General features: G+C 33.7%; 3 protein-coding genes across 4 annotated transcripts in view; 1 reads left to right on the top strand and 2 right to left on the bottom strand.

The window, feature by feature from the left end:
- Window positions 1–22,832, bottom strand: part of side-IV (sidestep IV transmembrane protein) — a 149,287-nt gene that overhangs the window by 111,457 nt on the left and 14,998 nt on the right. The window lies entirely within an intron of this gene.
- On the bottom strand, window positions 1,932–6,438 carry LOC145725022 (uncharacterized). Its single transcript, XM_081973540.1, has one exon. It carries the CDS (start codon window positions 6,288–6,290, stop codon window positions 4,989–4,991), a length of 1,302 nt encoding a protein of 433 aa, XP_081829666.1. The 5' UTR covers window positions 6,291–6,438; the 3' UTR covers window positions 1,932–4,988.
- LOC145724611 (uncharacterized) lies at window positions 17,104–21,343 on the top strand. The gene is made up of 3 exons (XM_081972962.1): window positions 17,104–17,263; window positions 17,320–17,453; window positions 19,882–21,343. The coding sequence occupies exons 1-3, from the start codon at window positions 17,201–17,203 to the stop codon at window positions 21,278–21,280; spliced, it is 1,596 nt and encodes a 531-aa protein (XP_081829088.1). The 5' UTR covers window positions 17,104–17,200; the 3' UTR covers window positions 21,281–21,343.

Here is a 22,832-nt window from a genome sequence, read left to right as displayed (position 1 = left end):
GTCTCAAAGTCAAAAAATTTCCATTCCTACATACTAATTCTGTTTTAGCATACATTACCATTAATTTGATCTCTCATTGTGTTTTTCATAAATTTTGGTTTTACTGACGTATATTTTCTTAGAAATGTTGGTGAAATAGAAGTAAATTAAATAATTATTTAATATTGATTACTTGAAAACAAAACCCTCACACATAAGCTTGACCGTCTCTTATTTAATCAAAACTCGTAAGTTTTAAGTTTGTGAAGTTTAAATCTTAAATTATTCAAAATTAATTATCAACCTAAGCTTGCAACGTAAGCCAACCTCATTTTGATGTACCCAACGTAGCTAATTATTCACTTCCTCAACTACTGCAACTAATCGTAATTAAAATTTTGGAGTTCCTGACTTTTGGATTATTATTTCTGCATTAATATGTGTATTATTATATTCTACAGCATTGTTGTTCCAAGATTCTGATACTTTTAGTGAGGAATCTGTCGTATATTATTGAGTTTAATATTATTTTACCCAGTCAATTATATGAATATTACCAATTACTGCCTTTTTATCTCTGTTTCAATCATAACATGTTATATTTTCAGTATGCTGAAAATAACTAACTGAAAGTCAAGTAAAACTACTCTAAACCAAATCGCATCCCTATACAATCCATTATTAACGTAGAAATGGCATTTTCGATATACGTCAGTCCCTTATATTCTAGTGTAAATATAACTCGGTTCAACAACAGGTAAACTCGTAAAATATTCACTTAGAAGGGCCGATTTTCCCTTTCCGGTTTGGTTAAAGCAAACGTAAGTAGTCCATACACGTTCCGGGATGAAAATCAGTGCTATTTTTACCATTCACCAGTTTTCAGATACATTGGCCAACCCTATGAAAGAAAATATGAATGTTTTACTTCTTTAAAGTTTAAAGTGGGAAGAATGCACGTTTACATCTCTTTTTCCAGAACGAGAATGCAAGCGACAAAAAAAGCACGTAAAACTTTTTAGCTTGGTTTTAATTATTTCGTCGTATTTTTCCAGTTTATTGCAACATTAACAAGTCGACGATTAAATTTATTAGGAAGTCCTTTTTGAGAGAATTTGCAGCCTAATTCCGTTGTTTACCGTCCTGACGATAAAATATATTTGCTTAAAAATGTTGAACGGAAAACGAATTAAAACGTTTCCAGCTTGACATTGTGATTTTAATTCTACCCAGAAATTGCTTTTTAAAATCGGATTATCCTACGGTTTTTTTTTTGTTTCTTTTTCATTTGAATATGTGTTCTGCAAAAACATGATTTAATTCTCTTAAGCTATATATTTAATTATTTTTTCCATATACAGGGTGTCTAAAAAGTCTGGAATATTGCAAATATCTCGAAAACTGCTGATTTTATTTTTCTCAAAATTTGCGTCTTGTTATAGTAAATAACAGCGCATGACGTGAGGGTGAAATGAGGTTCGCAAGTATACAGGGTCAGTCACAAAGTATACCAACTTTCTTAATTCAAACCTAACACACTGTATATTACTTCAGATTTTAAGAGTACTTATAAAGGCCAATTCAACGATATACGATTTTTATTATTTTTTTTTTTTTTTGATTTTTTTTTTGTACCTGCCTATAACAATGATAGGTGTAACAATGACAGCTAACGTCAATATAATGTTAAATTAATTGGCAAATTTTCCTATTACTTAAAATGGTGTTTTTGAGTGAGAAGGAAAAGACTGACATCTTAAGTATCCTTCTCACTCAAAAACACCATTTTAAGTAATAGGAAAATTTGCCAATTAATTTAACATTATATTGACGTTAGCTGTCATTGTTACACCTATCATTGTTATAGGCAGGTACAAAAAAAAAAAATAAAAAAAAAAAAATCAAAAAAAAAAAAACAAAAAAATCAAAAAAAAAAAATCGTATATCGTTGAATTGGCCTTTATAAGTACTCTTAAAATCTGAAGTAATATACAGTGTGTTAGGTTTGAATTAAGAATGTTGGTATACTTTGTGACTGACCCTGTATACTTGCGAACCTCATTTCACCCTCACGTCATGCGCTGTTATTTACTTTAACAAGACGCAAATTTTGAGAAAAATAAAATCAGCAGTTTTCGAGATATTTGCAATATTCCAGACTTTTTAGACACCCTGTATATATATATAAACAATCTTTATTTTTCAAAAGAAAAAACGGCTATCGACCGTTACGGTCTTTCTGCCTATGTATACATGTTTTTTTTTATATGTACAGGTTATCTTATTTCTAATTATCTAAAGAAAAGAAAAAAAAAATAGTTTCAATTAAAATGTTCTAATAGGGTGAGAGCGGGGAATAGGTAACGGGATTGTCTAGAACAAGACAGACCTTGTTATGCATAGTGGATTTACAATTGTCCAGTTGTTTGGGTTATTTTTCCACTTGGTTTGTAGTTGTATGAGTCTGTCAGTTATTTTAGTCATGTTCGTACGTTCGTAGAGAAGTTGGTTGGATGGGTTGTGTAGTGGGTTTGCAGGATGTCGTATTTTTGTTATTAGTCTTAGAGCAATTTGTTCAGTAATTTGTGTATATTTTTTAGTCTTGTCCGTAGCGTTTGCTCTAAGTAAGTGTCCGTAGTCCAGGACCGGTCTACAGATGGATTTGTATATTTGAGTTGCCGTTTTGGTACTGATGCCTTTGTTTTTGTATGTTAGTGACCTAAAGTGTTTTGTTCTTTTAATAATTTCAGTCCGGACATTTTTAAGGTGTTTTGTGAATTTTAGTTTTTGGTCCAGTGTTATCCCTAAGTATTTTACGTCTTGTTTGGGATCAGTTGTGTGTCCGTCTGCGGTTATGTTTGGTGAGTCGTTTTTTATTTGATGGTTCAGTAATAAAAGCTGGTTTTTAGTTGCGTTGGGCGTTAGTCTCCATCTGTAGAACCATGTCATGATGTCGTCAGTAAATGATTGTAGTTTTAAAACTGCTTTTGTCGTAGTTTTGTCATGAACAATAAGTGCTGTGTCGTCTGCGTATTGTAACATGTATGCTGTTTTGTCAATTTGATTTTTGTCTTGCTTGTTATGGTGGTATATGTCATGGCAGTACAGATTATAGAGTAAAGGTGAGAGAGGTGAACCTTGCGGTAATCCCTGCTCAAGGCTGAAGGAAAAGGAGAGTGTGTTGTCTATTCGAACGTGCAGTTGTCTGTCTTCCAGTAAGTTTCTGACAGTGTAAAGTAGGTATTTTGGTGTGCTAAGTCTATGTAGTTTGTAGAGTAGTCCCTTATGCCAAACACTGTCAAAAGCTTTGTTTATGTCCATGAATAAACAAGCCGATTTATTGTTGTTGAGGTGTGTTGTTTGTATGTTGTTGGTTAAGATGAAAAGTGGGTGTATAGTCGAGTGCTTTGGTTTAAAACCAAATTGGTATGGTGGTATATGATGTCCGATCTGTTCTTGAAGTCTATTTTTAATAATAAGTTCAAGCAGTTTACTAAGTACTGGAAGTAGTGTGATGGGTCTGTAATTTTGTGTTTGTGTGTTGTCAAGTCCAGGTTTTGGAATAGGTATTATTATACCAGTTTTCCATGTATCCGGAATTGTGTTGGATTTGATGCAGTCGTTAAGTGAGTCTAGTATGAGTTTGTGGGTTTCAGGAGTTAAGCTTTTTAGTAGTTTGCTTTTCACTTTGTCTATGCCAGGTGCAGTGTTTTTTAAGTGAGCAAGTGCTTCGTCATACTCGTTGTCGGAGATTAGTGGAATATTGTAATCTACTCGATCGTCAAAGTAGTTGTCGTACCAGTCATTCACTAAAGTCCAGTTTTGGTCGTCGAAGTTGGGATTGGTAGACGTTTGAAAAGCCCTCTGAAAATGTCTAGCAAATGCATCAGCTTTGTCTTGGTCTGTGTGTTGTTCTGAGCCATTTTCATTAATTATACCAAGTGGATTGTTTTTTTTGTAACGTGACAGTTTTTTTATTTTCTGCCAATATGTTTTTCCGTTGTCATGTTCGATTTCCTGGCAGGCCTCCAACCATTTGTCTTGTCTGTATTGGTCTATTAAGGTTTTTACGTTCCTGTTCAGTTCGTTAAGTTTTCTCTTTAATTCATTGTCTTGCGTTTGTATGTAAAGTCTGTACAGTTCTCGTTTGCGTTTGATCAGTCTTAGTATAAATTTTGGCAGGATATGTTGGTAAAAGGTGTTTTTTACTTGTGGAGAAAATTTTTCTATTGCCAATGTCAGTTGTTTCTGTAAGTCTTCTATAGATGGTGTTATTGTCCGTGATTGAATGTAGTCATGTATTTGTCGTTGCACTTTTTCTATGTCTGTTTTGTTTAAGTCAAACTTTTTTGTGTGTTTTTTTGTATTAAGTAAGGGTTGTATTGGTTGGATGTCAATGTCAAAAGTTATGGCCAGATGATCGGAACCAAGCTCATTTGTCAAATCAATATTTTTTATAATATTTGTCAGGTTTTCTGTGTGTAATAATACGTCTGGTGTCGAGTCTTGATTTGCTGGCATCAGAAATGTTGGCGGGGTTTGTTTTTTGATAAAGTCTGAGTTGTCTAAAAATCTGTTTAACTGTATTTTTTTGTTTCTGTTTAAGTTTAAGTCGCCAATGATTATAGCATATTTGTAAAGACATGCCTTAGTCAGTATGTTTTGTTCAATGTCTGAGTGCGGATGAATGTAAACTAGGAATATATGGATTTTGTCGTCCAGGTACGGTATAGTAAAGTGGAGGCAGTCGTTTAGTGGGTTATTAAGTGAAGGAGGATTTGACTTGCCTAATTTTAGTATAGGTTTGAGTAATACAGTAGCCCCCCCTCTGGCATTGTTTGCAGTATTTCCATGTTTACATATGAATTGCCAGTCTCTGTATGTTGGTGATTGTTCCAGTTTTGTTTTGGTTTCTACAAACATGCAGCAGTCAGTTTCGTTACGTTCAATGTAATTGTAGATTAAATGTTTCTTGTGGTTCAGTCCGTTAATGTTGACGTAAAGTAGTTTTAGATTGAATGTTCTATGTTCGTAATTGTTTGTCTGAGTTGGTCTTGGGGTTCTGTCGGGGAATTTTTGGAAGGGAGGAGCATATCAAACATAAGTATATACATGTGATTGCCAAAGAAGACAACCGAGGTGTCGATGTCATAATCTTCCACAAACCGTTTGCGCAATTTTTTCAACAGTTCTTCACGATTTACATTAGTGGGTTTGTTTAGTTCATGTTTGTATTTGTTGATAATGAGATCGTGTGTGGTTACTGGCTGATGAATTCTACTCTCTTTAGAAAGTACATCTGACACCTCGACTGTCCGCTTATTAAGACACTTAATTTTGACGTTGGGTATACCGTTGATGGGTGTGGTCGGCCTCTTTGGACACTTCATGCTCCATGCAGCATGATCGTCAGATTGGCAGGCAGCACATTTGGGGGGTAGTGGGGACTTACAAGAACCGGTCGCATGCGGCCCAAAGCATTTGGTGCACTTGACCGGCGTCCTGCAGTTCTCCGTCCGGTGTTCAAAGGAGTTGCACCTGCTGCACGGAGCAGGAATCGGGGCTGGTGGTTTACTTTCTACCACTCTAAACACGCGTCCAAGAAAGTGTACCGAGCGGTCATTCATCAGCTTCTCATAGGTAGTGAGGTCGCCAGTTATGAGTCGCATCATCAGAGTTGGGCTGTTTCTCTCCCTAGAGATTATACGTTTGCAGAATCTGACTTTCAGACCCAAGTTGTCCAGATGTTTTAAGAACATGTCGTCTGTAATATCTAGGTCTACCCCAGTAGCCACCACAGAGTAGGATGGTGTGATATTACGGTTGGTTTTTTGATGTTGAAATGTTGTTAGGTTGTCAGTTTTCTGTAGTTTAAATGTCGTGATTAGATTGTCTTGTTGGAGATGATGTAGAATCTGAGTTGATTTGTCTTCGTCGTTCGTTTTGATCAGGAAAAAGCTTTCCTGTTTAATTATGATGTCCTTGTTGTTGGGCTTCAGTTCTTCCCACTTTAATGCGAGTTGAACCCGGGTAGTTGTTGGTGCAGCATTAACAATGAAGGTGTGGCTGAATACCGGATGTTTATTGTGTGGAGCTCTTGTAGTTGGTGGTTGTATTGTTGTAGGAGTTTTGGTCATATTAGATAAATGTTCTCCAAGCGCAATTCTTTTGGTGTCCTGAGTTGGTGTTGTGGGAGTAGGGACTGGATTTTTTGGTTTCCGACCACGTTTTTTAGACGCTGGCTTAATAAAACCACCGTCCTGGGAGCCATAGTCCGACGACTCGGACTCCTGGGAGCCCCCAGGGTGCATCCTTCTTTTTAAAGGAACCCTGTATATTAATGTAGAACCAACAAAGTGTTTACAAATTTTTCGAATTCCTTTGCAGTATTTTGCGATTAAAGTGACAAAAAATTGTTTTGCTTTCCGATCACTATATAGGCACGTCTTAACTACACGAAGGTTTCGACTCGACCTATTTTTTCCATTATACAACAAATGTAATTAGAATTGTTACAATATGTGATGTGAACTATTATATCATATAGGTTAAGTAGAAATACTTAGAAAAGTCTTTGAAAAGAGCCTCACAAGAAAGTCTCAATTTGTGACTTTTTCAGAGAAGTTTACTATTGTCTTCTCAATCTATTGAAGTGCAAATGTATTAACGAATTGAAAAAAATAGCCACAAGGCAACTATGTCTTCCTATATCAATTTTAATTAATCTGCAAATGTTGCAATATTGTTTAAAAAATTACTTTAGATGTATTTCTTCTTTCAGTTATATTTTTTTTGCTGCAGGCCTCTACGATGGATAGTTTCCCAAATACAGTACCTCGCATTCTTAGTTGAACACCCGGTACATGTATTGAAACATATTTTTTATCGATTGGAATCTCAAAAGGAGAAGGTTTTACAGAATAGTCTGAGAAACATTTTTCCAGTTGGCAAAGTCAAATATCTTTTTCGGTTTTATGAAAAGTGGGGAAAAAAGTAAAAAAGGCTTCTTTTTACATAAAGCCTGAAAAAGTATCCTATTACACTATAGTAACAAAATAATTTTATGACCTACAATTACATGACTATTCCAAAGCAAATATTTCTTCCACAACGTGGTGGTAATTATTGTGCAACGAATTTGCTCAATTTCCTTTACGGTCTTATGCATACGTAGTCATTACCCAGTATTAAGTCGTTAACAATATGGCATTAATAGCACACACACATATACACTCGAACGAGGTAATAAATTATTCTCGTTTCTGAGAAAGTGCATTTTCCAGCTGTTTCACAAATCTATGTTAGATATTATTAATGCTCTTTTGTTAGGACATTCAGGATTGAAACAAAAGGCAATTACATAACTGGCAAACAGACCCGAAAGGGTCATTTCGCCAAATATCCGCAGGGATGCCAACCTAAACACGCCGAATGAACGTTGCATAATCGCGACTCGAGACAGCTATTAAACTTCCTAGCCTAAAGTGTGTGTTGGTAACAGTTTAATAGCCTCAGCGCCCGCACACACGACAAAACAACCAGATCCCTTAATTAGTTGAAAAGTAATTACTAAGCACCCCCCTCACCTCACCCTTAAAGTTATCGCGGTCGCAATTCGAACGTGAACAATAATTAAACGCAATGTTTCGCCAAATAGATTTGCCGCCATGCATCTAACTCGATTTGATACTTGTTAATGAGTTCAGTCCATAAAACATACACGTAAACAAAGATTCGGACTAAACCATAACTCGGACATATCTGATACACATTTATTTAAATCTCAGCAGCATTACATTGGCGGGCAATTTATAGTTTCGTTGCTGAGCTGTATTTATATTAAATAATTTCTGACTCGTTTGACGTGGCGCTAGTAATTGCTTGCGATGCCGGAATAGGGCCAACATTTATAGATAAATTAATCAGACCATTTAGCTAGACGTGAATTTGTTTCGGCGCAAAGCAGGATGAATTAGACGGTTAATTAATATAGGAGATATACAGGGTGTCTAAAAAGTCTGGAATATTGCAAATATCTCGAAAACTGCTGATTTTATTTTTCTCAAAATTTGCGTCTTGTTAAAGTAAATAACAGCGCATGACGTGAGGGTGAAATGAGGTTCGCAAGTATACAGGGTCAGTCACAAAGTATACCAACTTTCTTAATTCAAACCTAACACACTGTATATTACTTCAGATTTTAAGAGTACTTATAAAGGCCAATTCAACGATATACGATATTTATTTTTTTTTGATTTTTTTTTTTTTTTTTTTTTTGGATTTTTTTTTTTTTTGATTTTTTTTTTGTACCTGCCTATAACAATGATAGGTGTAACAATGACAGCTAACGTCAATATAATGTTAAATTAATTGGCAAATTTTCAAGAAGACGGAAACAAGAAGGAAAAGACTGACATCTTAAGTATCCTTCTCACTCAAAAACACCATTTTAAGTAATAGGAAAATTTGCCAATTAATTTAACATTATATTGACGTTAGCTGTCATTGTTACACCTATCATTGTTATAGGCAGGTACAAAAAAAAAATAAAAAAAAAAATAAAAATCGTATATCGTTGAATTGGCCTTTATAAGTACTCTTAAAATCTGAAGTAATATACAGTGTGTTAGGTTTGAATTAAGAAAGTTGGTATACTTTGTGACTGACCCTGTATACTTGCGAACCTCATTTCACCCTCACGTCATGCGCTGTTATTTACTATAACAAGACGCAAATTTTGAGAAAAATAAAATCAGCAGTTTTCGAGATATTTGCAATATTCCAGACTTTTTAGACACCCTGTATAGAGAGAACAGCTAATACTAATTAATTTGCTACATTATTTAGCGATATACTCTAATACGAGTTATTAAAAGTAAAATTGAGAGCGTCACTTTATACCACTTTGCAATTTAAGAATAATTAATAACAACAGAGTGGAAAAGCGCATTAATTGAGATTCTGATTTGGTTGCAAGTTTGTTGGAAGTTAATTGACAAGTTTGTTGTCATAATTTATTAACAGGATTGTTAGTTGCATATATTTTAACGAAAAATAAATTAGTTTTGATAATTTTTCCAAATATTCGCTGTTAGGAAACTTTTACTATATCTTTGACAAACTTTGTCTCTGATAAAAAAATTAATTGTATTTGGGTAGTAATTTTTAAATTATTATTTTTTCTACACAAACTACATCAAATGGTTATTTTAGTTTTTTTCAAGCCAAAAAAAGGGGGTTGTATCCAGTGAATGATCGTGAATAATTCTTTTAAATTTTTTCTCAAACTTCACTGTCTTCTTAATTAATTTTTTCGTTTACTAACTTTGTTTTTTATTACTAAATAACCTTGCACTAGTATAGTTTTTGAAATGCTCGTGAAATGATCAATAAAAAAACCAAAAATTGTTATTAAAGCCAAAAACTAAAGTAAAAATAATGTCTTAAAGTAAAACATGGTGCAACTTAAACTTTTAGCCCAACTATCTTCCATGTTTGCATGTTTGTATTGTTATTGGCTGAAACAGCATTATTAGTAATTTCTACTAATGCTCGCTTTTCTGGAATACTCGTCTTCAGCCTGCTTGCAAAGTTTAGCAAAAATTTAAATTTTTAAGGCTTGCTAGACGTAAAAATTAAACTTTTTCCAACGCTCGATCTGGCAACTGCCAAAGTGAAATTGCCTTTATCGTTGGGGAAAAAGAAGGCAAAATAGGAAAGCAAATCAGGATTGTTTTGCCTAAATATTCAGTTAGTCCGGAAATGATATTCTACTAACAAAATCTAAATATGTAATGGCGTTTCAGTGCAGTGCAGCCAGTCTGCAATGTTTCTGCGCTTTATTTCCATATTGCTTACTTATTCCAATCCGACTAGCTGAAGCGGAATTTAAATTTCCCTCATTTACATGTGCAGTGTTAATTCAGTGTCGTATCCCATAAAGCAAATCTTGTTTTTTATTACTTAATTAATATATTGGTTTGTTTGGTTATCCTGAAAAAACCCAGTATAAGCGTAATGGGGATTAATAAAAAGGTTGACGGTAGTTTTTGGAACAAAATAAAGGGTTGCGCCACGCCACTGGATTATCAGGATTTCAGGCATATCCCAATTTCCAAGTATCCTGAATTCATTTCAACGAAGTAAACCACCTCTAAGCCAATTGCCTGATGTAATTTCCAAATAGCTTAATGAACAGAAGTTTGTAAAGCTACACACAGTTAATAGGAAAATCGGAGCAGTAACGAGGCAACTTTTCCCTATAGTGTAATCCACCTATGGAAATGCAAAAAAAATTGTTTTCAAGTTCATTTAGCTCAATAAAGGTTCTACTTTTACATGAATCTGACTGCTAGAGAGTCGTTTTACTGCAAATTAAAATTTATGGATCACTTCCAGGGTGAGATTTATGATTTCGGGGAGAATTTATAGATTCTCATAATGGAGGTGAAGGTTGCAGTAAAAAATGCGGAGGACGTGCCCAAACTTCTTCAAAATCCCCCTCCAAATATTTTGAAGACTTTAGTCGGTTTAATTAACTCGCTATTTTTAATTCGCGTTGCTTTCTAGAAGCGCCGAGAATAAATTCAGATTAAAAGAGCTTCCTGCATTGTTGTCTTTTCGAATGCGAAAAAGTCGTTTACCTGGATCGCGTAAATCGTCTGAGCAACAAATTCGGGGGATGCTTGTTAGGGGCAGCAAAAAGGGATTTAATTTTTGGGTCGACGCCGTAGGGCAAACGAGGAAGTACCGTTAATTTGGCCAGGATTATTTTCCACACAAAATATCGAAGCTTTGTGACTGCGAAAATCTTTTTCCTTGTTACTGCTAAATTTAGATCATTACGATTTGGACTCGAAACGTATTTTGAATTCAACATTTTTTTTTGTAAAGGTCCCATTGATATTTTAGTTAATTAAATTCGTCGCAAATCCAAAAATAATATATCTAAATGATGACTTAAAACTGCATGACCATCATTGTCCACATTTTTGAAATACAGGGCGTTAAATTTGTTATGTTTTTGATATTTTTATATTGCATGAAATGTTCACAGATGACCTGACTGAACTTTTGCAGACATTTTACCAATAAGTGGAGCCTCTTTGTCAGTATGTCCAATTTTTGTGTCAGTGGAGCAAATTGTGAGTTTTAGAGGGACCCTTACAGATTTTGATTTTATAATTTTGTAAAAAGAAAGAGAGAGTTATTCATATTTGTATTATGCTTAGGACCGGTACTTTTACCTCCGGATAAATTTGTTGTTAGAATAATTTCTGGTGTGTGACCTAAAGGTGATCTAACTAATAATATCTAATAATTTTAGGACTATTTGGTACCAAAATCAAAATTGTAGCATTTGGTAAATTTTTTACTTTTATTACTGAAGAAACTTGACTTTTGGAAATAGTCAAACTCGATTTTTCAGTCTTAAAAATCACTAAAAACAGCCTGAATTTTTTAGAGATGTTACAATTTATTGCACCTATGAGTGTAGAAGTCAATTTAACAGAGAAGAAGCTTGAAATAACATTTTTAAGACTATGGACAGTGTACAAATTGGCTTTTAGGCCTGATGAATCAAAAACTTTGCAAAGATAGTCTTGAAACTCGATTTGAGGCACTGAAAACAGCCTTAAAGCACTAAAAACAGTCTAGATTTTTAGGAAATACTCGAATTTTTAGCACTGAGGTGTCTAAAAGTCGATTTAACTGTGACAAAGCTTGGAATGCCATTTTAAGTCTATGAAGAATGTAAAAATTGTTTTTTAAGTTTGCTATGTCAATAACTTGGTGAAGATGAAACTCGATTTTCCAAGATGAAAGCAGTTTTGAAGCACCAAAAATAGTCCAGAATTCTAAGAAAATGAAAAGCAAAGTAAAGATCGGGAAAAGTTTGTTTTCAAGACTTCATAATATTGAAATTTGTCTTCAAATTATGAAAATTTTCTTCAAATGCTTAAAAGCTTCTGATGTCGCTTTTCATTGCTTCAGAGTCACTTTTTGGTGTTCAAGTCAATTTTGAAGGTTTAAATGTATGAATTTGTAGTCAAAAATTATAGAAAAAGTAGTATTTTATGTTTTCAAGTCAATTTTCTATATTAAAGTCTCTCGATTTGCATGAAAACTGGTTATAAACACAATTTTTCAGCTTTAGAAATCAATTTTTATCTTTTCTAAGTCAATTTTCAAAACTAGTCTTTCAGTTTGCCTGGAAACTATAAAAACTGGCTACAACGAAATTTTTTAAGCTTCTTTAGTGAATTTTCCGTTTCCAAGACAATTTTTAAGTTGAGTTGGGTTAGTTTTGGTTCTTTGAACGTAATAACTGAATTGTCTCGTAAACGAAGTTGCAAATCAGAATTTTATAAGAGATAATTTCTTTTCCATCAGGAACAAAAAAGAAACTGTAATTTTTGAAAAATCTCTAGAGACCTAGAAAATTAGGCAAAAACATGAAAACCATCTTCCTCTATCTACGCTACTGGAGAATTTTGGTAAACGTCATTCATAATGACTAATAATTTCATAAGTGCTTGTTCCAAATTTGATCAAAATTGCTCCAACGGTCTGACAGTTACGACAAAAAAAAAACGATTTTTTAAACAGAAATTTGAAGGACTGTATTTTCCTTAGGAAGCATTTTTCAGGAAAATGACATAATGCATGTCAACTTATTTTTTAATTGGCTATGGATTGGTGAATTATTGACATTTGAAACTGGACCACCCTGTATAGGGTGAAACAACTAAAAAAAAATTTAATTGTCATTTTTCTTAGGTTTAAATGCTTCTAAAGCCGAAAACAAAAAATACGTGTTAAATATTTTTTGAAGCGCTATCGATTAACAAAATAAAAAAAAATTGGTTGATGACCCCATTGCGGAATGTTTTCTTAGTCAGTACGGTTAATCATCAGGGTTTCCTTAAACTTCGTTCTAGTCTGTGGAAAAACAACAATTGAAGTAGTGATTAACGTAATCGTTATGTATCGAGTAAAATAATTAAAACTGCACACACAGTAAAATGTGACTGACCATCAACTGAAAATTACTACAAATGGTACAAAGAGCCGCCTAGGCCGTATATCATGATAATGGGCCTCAGATAACGCGTTAGTGTTTAAATTGCTGTTTCGTTTATAATCAGACGCGGCGGCAAAACAAATTGTTTTGGTACGGTGCCCGGCCTTATGCCGGTCCTGACTAATGGCGCGGGACATTAAGACCCGCAAAAAAGTAATATAATCCGCGTAGCTGCAAAGTCGTCATTAATTAAGGTAATTATATTTGTTTTAACGGGGTCGGGAGCTCATTATCGGGCCACTCGAAAAAGGGCCAGTCAGGTTCTGCGGTCGCAATTAAAGTCTGTTGAAAAGCAGAAGGGGAAATATAAGACGCTTTATTTCTAAAGGGGTTGTCCCGGTTTTTCCAACTTCTGTATTTCCGTAGAACTGAATTTTAATAACATACGAAATCGTTTTATGTTAGTGTACTTCAAATATAACAAAAGTCCGAATATTAATTGAAAGAAGTATTAAATAAAGTTTCTCACAAAGTTAAAGAAGAAAAATTCCAGGGGAAATATCAGAGGTAGTTTGGACGCTTCCTGAAATTCATTTTGCAGAGTTTGCATGGCAAGAATACTAAGCCGAAACGACGCCGAAAACTTATCTCCTTTCATAAAAGTTTTCCTCCTTTTTACCTGTATAACAAGGTAAAACCAATAAATTTATGATTCGAAAGAGTTTTCCATATGTAAGGCGACGAGCTTAGAAGTTTCCACTCGAATGATATATATCTTCCAAGCTTTCGGGACAAAAAGTCTTTATTAAAAGACGAACAAAACTCCGGCACCGGTATAAAGTCATCAATCCCTCCGGAAGCGTCTCATTCAAAAGCAAAGTAGTCGCAAAACAACGGGGCGAACAAAATGTCGCTTCAAGACAAATTTTTGCCTTAAAACTTTTTGCTGCCGGCAATTAATTACGCTTAAAGCATGTCAGAATAAATAATTATCGTTAGAGGGGCCCGACATGGCACAACAACGGGCAAAAACTTCTGATAACCGGGTCTTTTCAGGGTAACATCGTGCGATGTTGTAGCGTGTCGTGTTTTCTTATCCTCCGTTTTTTTTCAACCCTTCTGCTTCATTGTTTGGTGCAGAAAATGCTTTATGAAAAGTAGAAGAAAACGTCTTTTAACTTATCGTTGTTAACCACAAACATTTTTTTAAATTATTCAACAAATATCAGTTAGTAAAAGAAAGTTGGTTTTACAAAAATAAGCTTAAGAGCAGCCGTACTGATAATTACTCAGTCTTTGTAATTCTTTAAAATTCAAAAATTACCTTAAATGATTAAAACGTGTAATCCTTTTTTTAATTCAATAAAAAAATGTTATAACAAAAGTCTGAATTTGATAGTTTTAGGCCCAGTTGTACCATTACAGTTCAAAGATCGGTTTAGTTAAACTGCGACTGGTAGTTAAATTTTCTAGTGACGTTTCTGTACTAAACCAGGTTCAGAGGTTGTACAACTGGGCCTTAACAGTTAAATGGGTCATTTCATATACCAATTTGTAGCTTCTGAAATTCATTTTTAACCACTTTACGTAGTGCCTATAATGAAAAAGTTAAATAACTGTAAGTCTGTAGTGTGTAATTTTGACAGGCACAAATAAAATTCAGTATATCCATTTGTAGCCCTTTAAAGTCTGTTTTAGCCACTTGAAAGAGCGTAAAGAAAGTCCAATAAGTGTTATTTAATACTAGAAGTTGATTGAACTGAATTTGAAGTTTCCATTAAGAAGCGCAGCAATACAGTTACACACTTAAGAAAGCTATAAGGTACATTTAACATAGTTTAACACTAATTTAAACGCTTTTCAAGTGGTTGTTTTAGTTTAATAGCTTTATGAATCAAATTTTGATAGTTAACACGTTTGTTACAGATTAAAATCTGTTCAAAACATTTGTATGACAGTCGTGTCCAATAAACAAGCCTTAAATATGATTTGTACTGATTGTACTCTCAATTTTTTATATTTTAAAAGCCTTATGAAGTTTTATTTGACATTTACCAGCATTGTGACAAATAGAAATATATCCAGAATGGTCAGTTACACGTCAAAACTACCAAAAGCAACTCACGAAACTATAAAATGCATTATAATATGATTTACACTGATTGTATTGCTTTTAAACTATAGTTTTGTAATTTTAAACCTTCATGGAGTGGTATTTGACAGTTTCTGTCAAATCTGTCTTTTTTTTTTGTTTAGACTCATTGCAATTAACGGTATTGCATTTGGGGCCTACAATGGCGGCTGGAGGACAGCTCTGTTAAGTTTGACTTGAAGTTCAAGAGTCTTATTTAAAAAATATTTGTGATCAAATTTGGAAGAAATTACGGCGGAACCACCTTAGTTTTAAGACCTTTTTTAAATTGTGGATCGTTTTATTTTAAACGTATGGACCTACAGGGTGTATAATTTAACTTCCTTATTTTTTATTTTAGTAATAAATTGCAAAATACAATTCTTTTATAGCCATTTATATTTACTTTATTTCTAAATCGTTCATTAATATACTTTCAACTTTGATTAACAAAGTTGAATAGATTCTTTATTTTGGATCAAGTTTCAGAAATCAGGTTAGCTTTTTCTTGAGTGATCTGAAAAAACTGACTTCTCAAGCACAAATTTGAGAAAAATTCGGTTTGTCCTTTAGGAAGCCTTGTTTTATGGACCCTAAATAATACTTAAAAATATTGAAAAACCAAAATTCTAATTTTGTAGAATCTGACAAAGAAATACCAATTTTTAACAATATGAACAAAATATTCATCATATTACCTACTATTGAACTTTGTTCTTTGAGGAAAACTCTGACACTGTCTTTGGCAGTGCCTTTTCCCCAAATATACGTTTAAAGTCCGGCTGTTCGAAATTAAACCAACTTCTCCAAAGGCAGCTTTAAATGAGGAATGCAAGAATGTTATTAACAAATGCACTGGATAATTGTAACTGGAAAAATTAGGAGCGTGGAAACTGAAATGAACTTTGGCAATTCGTATTATTGCCTCAGGCCCTCGAAGGCATTTTAATGAACGGCATTGCGAACTTTCAAAGTTTCCCGGGGAACGTTTGTAAACAATTCTATTCGGCGTGTTGTTTGACTTTCTGGTCGCACTAGTGAAGCGGTTCGATGACGTTTCCACTCCCTGCGGAGTTTATGAATTTCCGTGGTAATTGCCATTACTGTCGGAAAATCCTCGTAGTTTTTAAGTTGTAAGTGGTCGTCAGCTTTGAGAGTTGGAAATCTAATAAACTCTCCTTAATTGCTTTCTGAGTGATGCGGTGGTAAATCGATGTTTTAAGCTGAAAGTTGCAGTCAACGTTCAAGTGGAAAGTTTCACTTCTCGATTTCCGACTAGAAAACTATCTTACCAGTAATTTGAATTGGTGTTTACAAGTTCCAAATCAACTAAAAACTATTTACGTAAATCCGCCTAGTTTCGAGCTGTGTAATTAGCTGCCTGACACCCTTTCAGCGTTGCAAACAAAACAATATTTTATTAGATAATTTTCAGTGGATTTGGAACATCAAAAACCAAACCAGACATTCAATAATATGCAAAACAATACAAACTGACCTATTTAAAGTTTTGCACACCCCGAATCGCTTTCCTAATGGAAATTGGGCCAGAATAACTCCACAAACAATGGAATCGCACAATGGACGGTTTATACTGACGGTGGAAATGGAAAGAGTCCATTTTCGACCTAGTAATTAGTCGACCTCAGTTAGAGTAACAGCATTTTTATTGATCGATGCTTGAAAGTACGTTGGACTAAATTTTAAGATAACTAAATTATGTCTGGCTTAATTTTGTTGTGATTATTGATGCAGTGGCGTACAAACAATTATTTACCAATATTTTTAAATGAAAAATTAACCTTGTCCGTCACTGGCCATTTGTATTACTCGGGGGATTTTACTTGTGGGTGTGTGACTGTCTACGAAGGCCTAATCACCCACGAAATGACGTAGTCGCGAAGAAAAAACTTGACCCGTAAAATCCGGGCTGATTATTTCGCCTCGCAATTCCAACTAACGATGACTTTGACTTAAATCAGTCCGGAATTATGCATAAACACAGATAATTGTTCCTTGTTTGTCGGTGACTGATATAATTAGTCGAGACCAATCTCGCCATTGAGATGGTACTTAACATCTTCTCCTGGCTTCTTCTGCCGTTGTTGGTGACATGCAGCGATCACAAGGTACGTAGTACACGTTTCGTGTGGAAAATTGTGGCTGATAAGTGGCATTTTTGCAGGACGAAAAGTGGCAGTTGGAGGAAACTAGCCTGGAAAATTACCCTTACATCGCTGCTGTAAAGGGGAATGAATTATGTAATGGTGTTTTGGTTACTCCTGAGTTTGTTTTGACTCCGGCTTCGTGTGTTTGCAGGTGAGTGTTTTCATATTTATTTGTTAATTTTAATGGTACTAATAAGGCTAAATTGACATACGGATATTTTTTGATATGAAATATTGATTGGAAATTCCAAGTCGGAACACGTGGGAATACTTAACCTTTTTAATAATTTAAGTCTCATATTGATCATTTTCATCATAATAGGAGACAACTTTCTTCATAAGAGCATTAATTATTATGAAAAATTAATTGTTGTTTGTCGAAAATAGCATTTAAGTTTTCTGAACTAGTTTTAGAACTAGAAACATTTATTTTTGCTGTAGTATTTAAAGTAAAACGTACTTTAAGAAATTTTAATCTTAGAAGAAACCCTTAAATCCGAAAGTTATAGATACGAATAACTACTATACAGGGTGATTCCAAAGTTGGTGCTTTCCTTTCACCTGCGAATAGGGCTTCAAAAAATAAGGTTTTTTTTCCTTTGACGCTTTTTCGAAATATGAACAATAACGAAGATACAGGGTGTCAAAGTTTTACTGAAAAACTTAGAATTTAATGATTTTGGCCAAACCACTTGAAGTAATTAAACAAAATTTTGTAGGTGTCAGTAGCTACGTGGAAAGGAAATTTTCCAAGAAACAACAATTTTCTTGCGTTTACCAGTGGCGCGCGTACAATTTTTTTAAAACATTTTTGAAAAAAAATATTACCCTACTGGTTTTTTTTTCAACATAAAATTTATTATTGAATTCCTTGTTCAATTCTAATAAATAAATAAAACCCCTTTTATTATGTTTTGCTACGACGCACCGTTTCCCAGTAAAAAAAATACAAACCGTCTTAATGCGTGCCTAAAATTAAATGCTGTTTTAATTTAAAATGTCAAATTATTAAAACTTAGTTCAAAAGCGGCTGAAATATTTTGTTTTTGTTTGTGTCTGTTGATTAGGAACAACCTATAGTTAGTTAAAATTAAATTTATGTTATTTTTAATATTGTTTCTTTTCAGTAAAACTTTGACACCCTGTATCTTCGTTATTGTTCATATTTCGAAAAAACGTCAAAGGAAAAAAAACTTATTTTTTGAAGCCCTATTCGTAGGTGAAAGGAAAGCCCCAACTTTGGAATCACCCTGTATTTCTACATACATTTTATTTAAACAGAGTGTCCTAGAGATAATTAGGTATTACTTATCGGTCGTACAAGTTTTGTTTTTTTAAAGCTCCTGTATAATTAAAATTTGGCTAGAAATACGACAGACATTCGTATACATGGTATAACTTTGATACTTTTACAAGTTTTCTTCTAAAGCTAAGTTCATTCAATAAGGATTATTAGAGACCAAAAACAATTGAATATGGATACGGAACATCTAAATTCGATAACTAACTCTGTATAATCATATTTTAGACCTTAAAGTATTTTTATCTGACACAAATTCACATTCTTATCTTGAAATATACAGGATGTTACTAAAAAAATGAATCAACAATCTACAAATGAATAATAATAAAGGCACCTTAGATTGACCAAATTAGGCAGGCAGCGTGTAAATACAAAAAGAGATATCGATAATAAAAAAAAAAAATTGATGTAGATACTAAAAAAAATTGTATAAACATTTTCACAGAATAGTTTAAACCTGCCAGTTGAACTTACGACTGTCAAAATTGGCAAAAAATATTATAACTATGAAAAGAGAAAAAGTAAAACTGAGATCAATCAATATTAACGAGTAAAACTAAAACAAGTAAATTTTAGAACTAGTTTAAAATGTTTGATAAAACTACGAAGTTTAGTTATGTTTTCTAATTGTTATTAACATTTTAATGTGTTAATTCTTTGATTGTTGGAAATAAAAACAAAAACATATCAAACGTTTCAATTTTTCTTTTGATACTAAAAAAGTAAATTCTTACAAATTGGCTAATTTGTAAACTTTAAGTAAAAAGTAACTTTGGTTGCAAAGTTGCATATACTCGTAATTTAACAAGACATTTTATGATAGTCATCACTCTCGCCACAAACTAAAAGCCATCTGCCATAAGTGGAAATAATGGTCAGAAACTGCCAATAAATCATCAATTTTTTTAAAGCAAAATAGCTGCAGCTTCTTTAAAATTGCAATAATGTTTCATTTAATAGTTACTGTAACCTTAAAAACAAGTCTAGAATTTTCTTTTACAAAGTGTGGGGAATTTAGTATGTTAAGTAACCACCAGATCCAAACTATATGCATAGTTTAATAAGGCACATCAAATATCTAATTCAATAAGTAACAATAAAAAATAATTGTATGGCAACATAAAAGAGCAAAATTAAAGAAAAAACTGACTTAACTATTCATAAATGTTCAAAAATATAAAATTATAAAATTACAAACAGTTGCCAGAATAAATTGAACACCAATAGCAAAAATGTTAATGATTCTGATTTCTGATATTTTTATAATAATTTTCAGATCTTCAAAGGTTGGCATACTACTAGGGATCAATAAATACCCATTTTATGCCGACAATCGCCAGGAAGCCAAAGGACAAATTTTGACCTCCACAGACATCACCATCCACGATGACTATGGCAAAATCACTCACCAACGACACTTGAACAATATTGCATTAATTAAACTTCCCCACGCTGCCACCCTCTCCGAATACATCCAACCGGCTAAACTAATCACCAAACAAGACTTTCCCTTGTTGGATGGAGCAGTGGCCAGTATTGTGGGTTGGCGCCATTCCTCCAACACTCCCCTCAAACTTGCTAAAGTTAGGGTTAGAAATCAGGATACTTGTAAGTTTATGTTTGGCCACTACTTTGCCAAACAAGAGTTTTGTGTTCAATGGTTGTGTCTGGATAATTTGAATTTGATGGGCAACCCTGCTATTTTTCAAGAGAAAGTATTTGGGTTCCAAACTGCCGCTCTTCCTTGCCAATGGGAGGATCACGATTGCACTCAAAATGATTTAATCCTAAGTTTTGCACCCTACTTGGATTGGATCAGTTTACAGGTCTACGGGACTATTGAAGCAACTGGACAGATTAATGACCAAGTAAATGCGCTTTTACGTTTGATAGAAGAGTTGAAAACTAAGCAAGCAGTAGACCAAGCTCTATTAAACGAAACTTTTGCATCATTAAGTAAAAGTATAGAAGACAACAGAAAAAAGGGTTCAGGTTTGGAGCTTCGATTAAACGAAGAGCTAAGCGACTTAAAAGAAGAATTTACCAATAACGTTTCTAAGCAAAACGCCAGTATCTACCAACTTGGAGAAGATTTCTCTAACAGTAGACAAGAATTTTCGGATGGACTCAGCGCACAGAAAGCCAGCAGCGACAGTTTGGCCAAGAGACTTGACGCTTTGGACACCAGAGTACCACAGCTTGACGAAAACCTTAAACTACTGGAAACCCAAAGCGAAAAAACGAAAGCCAGCTTCCAGGCCTTAGCTCTGGAGCTACAAGAAGAAATTAGAAAAGTGAAACGTCAAGTCGATCAGTTACAGGCTGATCTGCCTTGTCCTAGCTGTGTTGGACAACTTCGCCAAGAAATCCTGGACCAACTAAAAGAAGCCACAACTAAAGTGGAAGGGCAGTTTGCTGAAATCGATAAAGATTTACATCATCTGCACGAAGATTTGAACGAGGTCCAGACGCAGGAAGACCTGGTGGGTAAAAAATTATGGCCGCAGGTAGAATTTTTGGAAAAGGTGGTGGATGAGACCCGTTCAAGATTGGATAAACAAATTATAATAGAGCATCAACATATGCAACATGCTGCGCAAGAAAATGAAATTTTGACTGATACAGTAAATGGATGCTGCAGAAGGTATAATGGGTTATACTCTTCATTACAATAATATTTTGTTGTTTGTATTCTTAAGGCAATGAAAATATTTTTATAATAAACTGCTTCATATGTTTGAGTTGTTTATTTACTCTAAAATTCCCTAAAGAAATCATTCTTTAAGCATCTGGTGTGTAGATGGATTCAGCAGTGCATTAAGCAGATTATTTTGCAATAAGTTAGTATACGACTGTCTCAAAACTGGAAGAAAATTTTAAATTTTGATGTTTTTTTTAGTTTTTTTCCAGCTGCAGGCAGTTAACCAGCGCCTGCTTACCAAACAGGTAAGAAACAAGCTTTTAAAAAGCATTTTGGACGTTTCAGATTTTTCAAAGTTACGACATTGGATTGTACAGGGTGCTGCATTTTCAATGGTTTTACGGGGTACAGAGAAAACGGTAATAGATAGAAAAAAAGTAGCATACGTGTTCTGATCTCTTTTTCTGAGCTGAGATGACTGGCGAAAAGTGGGCGGCCCAAACTTCTTTTGTTTCAAAGATACGGGGGGCTTTTGAAAATTGGTTATTTTGGAACCTCCTCTATATTTCATTTGCTATTAAAGTTATCAAAAAAAGAAAAACAGTTTCCGGTAGAAGTTTTGACGTAGAATCCAATGGCGTAGTCAGTTTTTTTCTATTACGTTTAGTTTCTGACATATGACAGTAAGTTATATTTTTTTAAATGGAACACCCTATATATTTTTAGTTCATTTAATTCTGATAATTTTTACTTTTTCAACGGTGTATGAAAACATATAAGTTTGTAAACGTTAATCTTGGTAATTAGAAAAAAAGCGTTTCCTTAACAAAAAAAGTGCTAAATAATATGTATAAAAATACCCACAGTCGAAACAAAATTTGGCTATGTTCATATTAACATGTTACATGTCGTTTATAAACAGTTTTTTCAACTTTTACCTTAAAAATAGTAGAAAATAGAAATAACCACTTTTCTTATTAAAGTGACGGTAGAACTGTTTGTAACTTAGATTTTTAATAAGATTTATTAGAAATATTTAATTTTCTGATGTGTTAATTTATATGATTTCCAATTTTGTTTGGTATTTTAGATATTGGCCTTTTTTTAGCTTAGCAAAGGTCTTTTTTTAAAATAACAGGATTAACCTCTACAAACTTATATGTTGTAATACACCGTTGAAAACGTAAAAATCAACAGAATTAAATGACCTAAAAATATATAGGATGTTCCATTTAAAAAAATGTAACTTACGGTCATATGTCAGAAACTAAACGGAATAGAAAAAAACTGACTACGCCATTGGATTCTATATGAAAACTTGTATCGGGAACCGTTCTTCCTTTTTTGATAACTTTAAGAGCAACTGAAATACAGAAGAGGTTCAAAAATTACCAATTTTCGAACGTAAAACCATCGAAAATGCAGCACCCTGTACACTCAACTTACAATATTTTTGCCCTCTTGGACTCAATATGCACCTTGAGTTTTACCCGATAATGCTTCAGTTGAACGCATTTTTCATTCTTATCTCATATTTTGATAATTTGACCAGCAGATTTTTGTTATTGACACCATCGGATGAGTTG

This window comes from Ips typographus, linkage group LG2, assembly GCF_016097725.1.
Source record: "Ips typographus isolate SLU linkage group LG2, UJ_Ityp_2.0, whole genome shotgun sequence".
Classification (NCBI taxonomy): Eukaryota; Metazoa; Arthropoda; class Insecta; order Coleoptera; family Curculionidae; genus Ips; species Ips typographus.
This window is presented reverse-complemented; position numbering and strand designations above follow the sequence as displayed.